The sequence below is a fragment of the Aquarana catesbeiana genome, linkage group LG12, assembly GCF_042186555.1.
Source record: "Aquarana catesbeiana isolate 2022-GZ linkage group LG12, ASM4218655v1, whole genome shotgun sequence".
Taxonomy (NCBI): Eukaryota; Metazoa; Chordata; class Amphibia; order Anura; family Ranidae; genus Aquarana; species Aquarana catesbeiana.
The window spans coordinates 62,888,578-62,899,744 of record NC_133335.1 but is presented as its reverse complement, the minus strand read 5'-3'; the positions used below and the strand labels follow the sequence as shown (position 1 = coordinate 62,899,744).

The following is an 11,167-nucleotide window of genomic DNA, read 5'->3' as shown; positions in this document are numbered from 1 at the left end:
CATTTTGATGAACACCACCATAGAGATCCATCGGGCCTGGTTTTTTATGGCATTGATACCATTAAGGAAAATTGGAGGGGAGGTAGTAGGAAAAAACTGATATCCCAGAACGAGACCAGATGGATATTTTTATTGGATAGCCTGGTCCCTAGAGGTCTTAATGTGGATATTGATTTAAATTGTTTTCTATCCAACTTTTAATTACTTGTTTTTTTGGAACTTTAGTGTATGCCTTTTTACAATAGGTACCGGGTTTGGTTATATATAAAAAAATGGGGTTCTCCTTCATATTGAGATGTGGTTTGCCCCCGGGGATGAACAAACCCCTGTACCTAGCGAAGATCACGGTCCCCACATGGGACGGGGGGGGTTTGTGCCACCTCCCACATCGGTTGGTATGGGGGATGTTGATGTCCTTCGTCTGAGTTATGTACCTTGAAACACATGTGCTTATTTTCTTCATATGATTTTATATGGGATTTTTTTCTACCCCTTGTTGTATATACAATATTTGAGTACTAAAACATCACATTAGCTCATTTTTTATTCTGGTACATTTCATCTCCACTCGTATTTTTATTTTTATTTAATTTTTTATTCTCATTTTATTGATTTTTCTTGATTTCATTTATCTTATCTATATATTTACAAAGTGATGAGACTAATCCCTCTACACTTACTCCTTTTTTATACACTGAACCCTTGATGAAATTCACCTTGGTGATAGGGATATATAACATCCTCTGGTACCAACACAGTATTTATTGTTACATCGATGGTAATGAGGGCACATATATATATAAACCATGTTGATAGTTCCAGGTGCTACTATTTGTTTCCTGACCTTAACTGGGATGGATATTTTTTATCCATTACCAAATTTTATTTTCAAAATTTGATATCACATTTTTGGTGCTATTTATAAAAAAAGATTTTTTCATATATTAGGTTTTCCATGTTTTTAAAAATTTCTTAACAATTTAATTATTTTTTACTAATTTTTCCAATTGTCTTTTTTATAATTGTCAATTTTTACATTTTACATTGGTATAAAATATTCCTATATTGCCATTGGCTATATAGTGGGCATCATGGAGTGGGCCTACTTTCGCCCGTATGCCCTTGCTGTATTGTGGCTTACCATTATGTTATATTATGTTACATTGTATTATTATACGGAGGCGCCCGATCCTGCCATTTTATCGTTCCCCACCAGGGGATGCCTTTCTTCATCTACATTGGGCTGGTTCCCTTCCCCCCCTTTAGCTAATACATTGCTTCTCCGCTGGGTGGATGGGACGTCACCATTAGCTTTCTGTGATTGGACACTGTGGCGCCTCCTTGTACTATTTAAGACGTGTGGCGTACCAAGATGGCAGCGCCTCGGATGACGTCTTGATGACGAAACGCGTAAGGCGTGGCCATACGGTACACACACGTCGCTTTCACGTTTTGACTCTGCACTTCCGGTTTCGGCAGCTAGGCCGGTGGAACGCACGCCGGCACCTCGCTGCCTAGACACCATCCGCTTTCTGTTTTTGTTTAGTGAGCACTGTTAGCTCCCGTTTTTAACTTTTCTATATATGTTTTGATAATAAACTCTTTTTAACGGACTTACACCATGCGGATTCCCTGTTTCTCCACATATAATTTGTTCCGGTGGATACTCATGTAAGAACAACGTGGATCCAGTGGGAAGGGGCTTGTTGGACCTGAGAGGGGGATCCCTGGACTCCAGCATTCCAGCCACAGGATTGATTCATGCCCTTCACCCCTGCAGGGGTAGGGCTTTCTGGTGAGTGAGGGCACAAAAGGGGGCCTGCCAGATACGGATACACTAACACTGAAATTTGCTGATGATCACACACCTGTCGGATATACTTTCATTGGACAATTCATATTGGACATTTTTGAGTGTATTATTTACTCATTTATATATCTGTTTGATGGCACATATTTATTAATTAATATACTCATTTTTTCCATTCACTTTCCACATACATTTCCACTTTTCATTTATCTTTTCTTATTTAATTTGGATGATCACAGATGTTCATTTGAATCACCTATATGTATATTTTATGTATTGTGGATGATATTTGGCACATGAGTGGGAATTTTAATGTTGTTATCACTTTTTATGTTATTTTTTTGTCATTTTTTCCACTTTGTACTAGGTATGGTTTTGTGTTTTTTGTGTTTTTTACTTTTGGTAGTGATTTGCATATTTACACCTTCTGTCATTTAACCTAAGGGATCAACTCATAGCATTTCAGTTAGAATTTTCACACACTTTGGTGCACCCCGCACACCTATTGCTTACCACTTTTATATTCATATTTTTATTTTTTATTCATATATTTTTTATTCAAAAACATTTTTTATTTAAATTTCAATTTTCCTTTTTCCCATTTTCTGGTGGGTTGGGGTTGTGTCTTTCTGATTTTTCCATTATCTGTGAACAGCGCCATTCCCCTATTAGAACACAATAAGTTTAACTTTGCTATGGTCTTCTTTTTTCATTGCTTTCATAAGGAAGTTTGCATTACCGCTGTATTTGGGAGCTGTAATATCGGTATTTAACTGATGTGCTTTTATTTAATGTACTTGTTTGCCATACTTACTCAATGTCATGTCCATCCAACAAACGTTTGTAGGTGGCTATCTCCATCTCCAAATGGGTCTTCTGGTCCATGAGAGTCGTATACTCCTGGTTCTGACGTTCTAGGTCTGACCGAATCTGTGCCAGATCAGACTCCAAACCATTGATCAGGCACTGCATTTCAGCAAGTTTGGAGCCAAAGGTAGCTTCCATCTCAGCCAAAGTGCCCTCCAGAGCTGATTTCTGGAATAAGAGTCATATAAACCCTGATTAAAATCAACATTAAGTACAGACCTCATAATCAACCTAAATTAGCTTTTTCACGGACCATTTATAAATTTCAACAAAACGGAAATCGTGGGCATTAACTGTTTGGTGTATTGGTATATACTGTATATATATATATATATATATATATATATATATATATATATATATATATATATTTTTTTTTATATTATATATACTATATTACCAAAAGTATTGGGACACCTGCCTTTACACACACACATGAACTTTAATGGCATCCCAGATCCCAGTCTTAGTCTGTAGGGTTCAATATTGAGTTGGCCCACCCTTTGCAGCTATAACAGCTTCAACTCTTCTGGGAAGGCTGTCCACAAGGTTTAGGAGCGTGTCTATCAGAATATTTGACAATTATTACAGAAGCGTATTTGTGAGGTCAGGCAATGATGTGGGCGAGAAGGCCTGGCTCACAGTTTCTGCTCTAATTCATCTCGAAGGTGTTCTATCAGGTTGAGGTCAGGACTCTGTGCAGGCCAGTCAAGTTTCTTCACCCCAAACTCACTCATCCAAAGTTGGGAGCATGAAATTGTCCAAAATATCTTGGTATGCTGACGTCTTAAGAGTTCCCTTCACTGGAACTAAGGGGTAAAACCCAACCCCTGAAAAACAGCCCCACACCATTATCCCCCCTCCACCCAATGATTTGGACCATTGCACAAAGCAAGGTCCATAAAGACATGGATGAGTGAGTTTGGAGTGGAGGAACTTGACTGGCTTGCACAGAGTCCTGACCTCAACCCAACAGAACACCTTTAGGATGAATTAGACCAGAAACTGAGAGTCAGGCCTTCTCGTCCAACATCAATGCCTGACCTGACAAATTCACTTCTGGAAGAATGGTCAAACATTCCCATAGACCCATAGACACACTCCTAAACCTTGTGGTACAGCCTAGCCAAGAGGAGTTGAAGCTGTTATAGTTGCAAAGGATGCAATATAGGAAAGACACATATGGGAGAGATGAAAAGAGCTGCACACCCCGAGAACAGATAATATGGAAAAGTTTTCCCCAGTGGGGCTTTATTACAGCAATATAACAGGGTCAAAGAAATTTTTCTTAATTGATATTTAGAGAGTTGTTTATTTGAAAAATGTTCAATATCATGATATAGTTAAATACAATATGTACAATATAAAATCTGGTCCAATAATACAATACATGTTCCACAATGCAATAAACAAACACATTTGTGCATATCATTACATTACATTATGTTATATGGTATGCTAGCCCCGGCGTGTTTCGACCTATGTACGGTCTCTTCAGGGGGACAATTGGATCTAAAAAATATTACATATATTCAGAATTAAAGAAGCATGTCATCATACATCACATTAAATAAGCCATAGTGGTATATTTACCGCTCAAGAGTGGAATGAGTGTTCTTATAACCAGAGATAGTCGGAGCCGTTGAAGAATCCAGAGGGCTTAGAGGCCACCCCCACCTCCACAGGAGAGAAGAGCTCACCCTGAGGGACGCCTGCAACAAATACCCAATGATAGCCATTTGTTGATTAGTAAAAATTGAATGAGTTAACTCATAGCAGATCCGCCAAAGTAACATTTTTATTATAAATGTTTCTAAATGTATATATGAAGACTGACGGTAAATGTGGGTTGTCGTTGTGTAAATTCATCACGGTATCATTTACGTCCCATAGAGATGACTAACCAATGATAGATAATAATTGATTAAAACAATATGGTGATATAGTAATGTAGAAAGTGTGTTTGTAGTTCATTAGCAGTAATGTTAAATAATAATGTGTATGAAAATTATTTAATACAGTTATTACGAAAAAATGCAATGTGTGTGTGAAAGACTGACAATTAGTACAGTCAAAGCGTGCACTGTATGCAAAATAGTAATGTAGCTTAAATAATTCATTAAGTGATTGAAAATATTAATACAATTCATAACTTGCATAGTGTCTGCTAACCAAATGCTGGCGTGGTGTGATAAAAGCAACAACAACTAGAAAATAAAGACAAACCAAAATGTGTAAAAGTATGTGTCTAGTGGTGTGATATACCTTATACAATAATGTGGTTCGTACAATAGTGTAGTTTACATTATACAGTAGTGTGGTTCGTATAGACTTGTAGGTTGTTTAGGCTTATAGGGCTTGATTGTTATTGAGGACCTGACTGCAGTTTTGCAAGAAAGGTGGGGACTCTGATGCTGAGAGAGGGTGAATGCAGTGCCGTCCATCCTGGCCTGCATGGAATCATACATTTTTAAACATTTTTTGTAATAACTGTATTAAATAATTTTTATACACATTATTATTTAACATTACTGCTAATAAACTACATACACATTTTCTGCATTGCTACATCACCATATTGTTTTAATCAATTATTATTTAACATTGGTTAGTCATCTATGGGACGTAAATGATACAGGGACGAATGTACACATCGACAACCCATATTAACCGTCAGTCTTCATATATACATTTAGAAACGTTTATAATAAAAATGATACTCTGGCGGATCTGCTATGAGTTAACTCATTCAATTTTTCCTAATCAACAAATGGTATTGGGTATTCGTTGCAGGCGTCGGCTCCTCCGTCCCTCTGAGGGCGTTTATAGTGTGGCTCCTTGGAAGTCCCGCGGGGTGGTCTCTTCTCTCCTGGGGAGGTGGGGCCGGCCTCTAAGCCCTCCAGATTCTTCAACGGCTCCTACTATCTCTGGTTATAAGAACACTAATTCGACTCTTGAGCAGTAAATATACCACTATGGCTTATTTAATATGATGTATGATGACATGCTTCTTTAATTCTGAATATATGTAATATTTTTTAGATCCAATTGTCCCCTGAAGAGACCGTACATGGGTTGAAACGCGTCGGAGCTTGCATACCATAAAGCATTATGTAATGTAATGATGTGCACAAATGTGTTTGTTTATTGCATTGTGGAACATGCATTGTATTATTGGACCAGATTTTATATTGTACATATTGTATGTAACTATGATATTGAACATTTTTCAAATAAACAACTCTCTAAATATCAATTAAGAAAAATGTCTTTGACCCTGTTATATTGCTGTTTTAAAGCCCCACTGGGGAAAACTTTTCCATATTATAGTTGCAAAGGGTGGGCCAATTCAATATTGGACCCTATGGACTAAGGCTGATATACCATTTAAGTTCATGTGCGTGTAAAGGCAGGCGCCCCAATTTTATATATATGAATATACATACAATGTCTCACAAAAGTAAGTACACATCTCACATTTTTGTAAATATTTTATTATATCTTTTCATGTGACAACACTGAAGAAATGACACTTTGCTGCAATTTAAAGTGGTGAGTGTACAGCTTGTATAACAGTGTAAATTTGCTGTCCCCTCAAAATAACTCAACACACAGCCATTCATATCTAAACCGCTGGCAACAAAAGTGAGTATACTTCTAAGTGAAAATGTCCAAATTGGGCCCAATTAGTAATTTTCCCTCCCCAGTGTCATGTGACTCATTAGTGTTACAAGGTCTCAGGTGTGAATGGGGAGCAGGTGTGTTAAATTTGGTGTTTTTACTCTCACTCTCTCATACTGGCCACTGGAAGTTCAACATGGCACCTCATGGCAAAGAAATCTCTGAGGATCTGAAAAAAAAGAATTGTTGCTCTACATAAAGATGGCCTAGGCTATAAAAAGATTACCAAGACCCTGAAACTGAGCTGCAGCACAGTGGCCAAGACCATACAGTGGTTTAACAGGACAGGTTCCACTCAGAACAGGCCTCGCCATGGTAGACCAAAAAAGTTGAGTGCTCGTGCTCAGCGTCATATCCAGAGGTTGTCTTTGTGAAATAGACGTATGAGTGCGGCCAGCATTGCTGCATAGGTTGAAGGGGTGGGGGCTCAGCCTTCAGTGCTCAGACCATACGCCACACACTGCATTAAATTGGTCTGTATGGCTGTCATCCCAGAAGTAAGCCTCTTCTAAAGATGATGTACAAGAAAGCCCACAGTTTGCTGAAGACAAGCAGTCTAAGGACACGGATTAGTGGAACCATATCCTGTGGTCTGATGAGATCAAGATAAACTTATTTGGTTCAGATGGTGTCAAGCGTGTGTGGCAGCAACCAGGTGAGGAGTACAAAGACAAGTGTGTTTTGCCTACAGTCAAGCATGTTGATGGGAGTGTCATGGTCTGGGGCTGCATAAGTGCGGCCAGCACTGGGGACATACAGTTCATTGAGGGAACCATGAATGCCAACATTTACTGTGACATACTGAAGCAGAGCATGGTCCCCTCCCTTCAGAGACTTGCCCTCAGGACAGTATTCCAACATAACGACCCCAAACACACCTCCAAGATGACCACTGCTTTGCTAAAGAAGCTGAGGGTAAAGGTAATGGACTAGTCAAGCATGTCTCCAGACCTAAACCCTATTGAGCATCTGTGGGGCATCTTTAAATGGAAGATTGAGGAATGCAAGGTCTCTAACATCCACCAGCTCTGTGATGTCGTCATGGAGGAGTGGAAGAGGACTCCAGTGGCAACCTGTGAAGCTCTGGTGAACTCCATGCCTAAAAGGGTTAAGGCAGTGCTGGAAAATAATGGTGGCCACACAAAATGTAGACACTTTGGGACCAATTTGGAAATTTTCACTTAGGGGTGTACTCACTTTGTTGCCAGCGGTTTTAGAAATTAATGGCTGTGTGTTGAGTTATTTTGAGGGGACAGCAAATTTACATTGTTATACAAGCTGTACACTCACTACTTACATTGTAGCAAAGAGTCATTTCTTCAGTGTTGTCACATGAAAAGATGTAATAAAATAAAATATAAAATAATAAAATAAAATAAAATATTTACAAAAATGTGAGGGGTGTTCTCACTTTTGTGAGATATTGTATACCTGTATATGTGTATATATATATATATATATATATATATATATATATATATATATATATACACAGTATAATATACACCACTGCTGATTTTCTGTATGTTTTTTACATTATCTCAAATCACAAAATTATGTTTACTGTTCTATGCTTTCCCAGTGTAGATTTTTACCATTCTTGAGTAATGGCACACCATCATTACCTACAAACCTTAAAATTGGCCCTGTAATAATATCCCAGTTATGAAGAAAGTCCAAAGTATCTACAAGGGTTTACAATACTTAACACATTGTTAGGTAACTAAACCCGTTAAAGCGTAAGAAAAACTGAAATACTTTAGCCCTAGTAATTGCATAAATGCCACATAATATGTGTGCCGTAACTGACATGTAAAGAAAGAAGTGAATTTTGTTGAAATTGTACTGAAAGGAAGTTTTATGCGATCAAAACAGTTTCAATCTAACATAATTCACATCCTACATTGTGCATCAGACAGCATGTACTTCCATCTCAACCCAACTCAGAATAGGGCATTCTCTTTCCCTCCTTTAACCAACAAGTCTTGTTACTTATGTTTCATTTTTGAAATCCAATGGATAACATCCATGTCAATCCAGGACCTTCATCCACTGTGGTTTTTACTCAGCAAGATGTAGGTTTATATGCAAAAATGTATACGGTATATTAAAGTACTCCTACTTTTTAAGAACATACCAAGCTCAGTTCACTTTGTAACTCAATTTCCAAGGCCTGCATACAGTGCTTCATCTCAATTAGTTCAGTTTCAATAGACTGCAGCTCTTCTGAACCAGATTCCACTTCATGAGTTAACTCCTGACTCTATAGGAATAGAACACACACAAAGAAATTAATGCATATATGATTAGAAATGAATGCATGAAACACATTGGGTTTTATCTACTGGGAGGGGGCTTAAGAATGGGTGGGGAAATGTTTAAGGATATGATATATGGAGCAGGGAGAGGGTGGTCATAGCTTCGGGAAGAGGATGGGGGACTTGTGGGGCATGTCAAACTTTAGTCACAGTATCAGAGGGTCCTCGATGGTGCCAAAAAAATAAGATCATTGGTAATGTTTGGACATGTGGTTTAAAGCACTATTAAACCTAAAAACAAACATTTATTATATTGCAGCTTACCAATTCTTAGGATGCATGTGTTTTCTTTTTAAGGCTTTATTTCCTTTATTTTCCCCTAGTGATCCAGCCAGTAAGTCTGTTGTTTTACAAACTAACACCCCTCCCCCCCATACTGACAGTGCTGCTGTCCAAAGATGCTACTTTATCCAGAGTGGGGGATACTGTAATACAGGAGGTGGGTTACTGGTCAGATCATCAGATAAAAACAGAGGCAAAAAAGGAGCTGCCACATCTAAAAATTAGTAAGCTTGCAATGTGTTACATTTTTGTTTTTGGGTTTAATCCTAGTTTAACTTTAAAGGATAAGTTCACCTTTTGTAACATGTTACATGTTACACCCATATTCAGGGTGTAACGTGTTACAGATGCACCGGCCCCCTAATCCTTCATTTTGACAGCAAGCGGGGATCTTCCTTCACCTTTATTCCAGGTGAATAATAGTGTAAAATTATCTACCCACTGAGCTGGTTGTGAATGACTGATGGCCAGCGCAGGTTTACAATGGAACTTGACATTGGGTGGCACTATCAACGACCTGGCTTTATTGGTTGTATTAGAATTTTTGTATGTTTTTGAAAAATTGTGTCTAAATTATGTTATTGTTATTATCTTACATAGGTACATAGCCCCCATAACGCATGATCTAATTTGCTCCAGCAGGGAAAAAAAATTCCGTCCTGATCCCCCCTTGAGGCAATCAGATATTGCCTGGTCCCCCTGATCAACTACCCCTGATAATATTTAGTTATATTTTGTGCATTTAGGAATGCATCCAGTTCTTTTTTAAAACAAACTACTGATCTTGCCAAAACCAGTTCTTTAGGGAGTCTGTTCCACATTTTCTCAGCTCTTACTGTGAAGAAGCCTTTCTATATGTGACGGTTAAAACACATTTCCTCCAGAAGTAAAGAGTGCCCCCTTGTCCTCTGTGATGACCTGAAAATGAATAACTCAATACCAAGTTCACTATATGGACCACTTATGTATTTGTACATGTTGATCTTATCCCCCCTTATGCCGTGTACACACGACCAGTCTTGCCGTCGGAATAAACTCCGAAGGTTTCTCCGACGGAACTCCAACGGAATTTCACTCAAGCGGTCTTGCATACACACGATCACACCAAAGTCCGACCGTCCAGAACGCGGTGACGTACAACATGTACGACGGGACTAGAAAAAGAAAGTTCAAAAGCCAGTAGCCAATAGCTTCCGTCTCGTACTTGCTTCAGAACATGAGTCGTTGGAACAGCATACAGACGAGCGGTTTTCCCGATAGGAATTGGTTCCGTCGGAAATATTTAGAACATGTTCCATTTCTAGGTCCGTCAGAATTTTCAAAAAAAAAAGTCAGATGAGGCATACACACGATGGGAATAGACGATGAAAAGCTTCCGTCGGACTTTTTCTGTCTGACATTCCGCTCGTGTGTACGCGGCTTAACTCTCCTCTTCTCAAGAGAGAATAAATTGAGTTCCTCTAATCTTTCCTTATAGCTGAGCTCCTCCATGCCTCTTATCAGTTTGGTTGGCCTTCACTGCACATTCTCCAGTTCCGCAATATCCTTTTTGAGAACTGGTGCCCAAAACTGAACTTCATATTCCAGATGATGTCTCACTAATCATTTGTACAGGGGCAAAATGATATCTCTCTCTCAATCCAGTGATACCATGCCAGTCATTAACCACTTAGCGACCGCCCACCGTAGATATACTGCGGCAGGATGGCTGCTCTGTGCCAGATCATGTACCTAGTACATAATTTGTCCCTTCCAGGCCTGGGGCACGTGCGCATTGTCGGCAACTCGCTCCCGCTGTGATTGGACACAGCAGGAGCCAATCAGCCGGTCCGGTGGACGCGACGGCCACTGGGACCCGCCGATCGTTCAGGAGAAAGGCAGATCCCCATTCTGTGAGAGGGGAATGTGCTGATCCTGTGTTAAGCAGGAACACTGATCTTTACATTTCCCCAGTTAAAGCACCCCCCCCCCCACTGTTAGAATTCACTCCCAGAGAACACATTTAACTCTTTGATCGTCCCGGGTGTTAACCCCTTCCCTGCCAGTGTCATTAGTACAGTAACAGTGCATATTTTTTAGTACTGATCACTGTATTAGTGTCACTGGTTCCCAAAAAGTGTCAAAAGCGTCAGTCAGGTCTCCGATTTGTCCACTACAATATCGCAGTCCCGGTATAAGTTGCTAATTGCCACCATAAGTAGTAAAAAGA

General features: G+C 39.2%; 1 protein-coding gene across 1 annotated transcript in view; it reads right to left on the bottom strand.

The window, feature by feature from the left end:
* Nucleotides 1–2,006: 2,006 nt before the first annotated feature.
* LOC141113763 (keratin, type I cytoskeletal 19-like) overlaps nucleotides 2,007–11,167 on the bottom strand; it is a 29,678-nt gene continuing 20,517 nt past the window's right edge. Inside the window, exons 6-7 of the mRNA XM_073607042.1 lie at nucleotides 8,496–8,621; nucleotides 2,007–2,845 (exon numbers count right to left, since the gene is read on the bottom strand). Coding sequence (XP_073463143.1) covers nucleotides 2,621–2,845; nucleotides 8,496–8,621 — 351 coding nt within the window. The 3' untranslated portion in view covers nucleotides 2,007–2,620. The remainder of the gene's footprint in view (nucleotides 2,846–8,495; nucleotides 8,622–11,167) is intronic.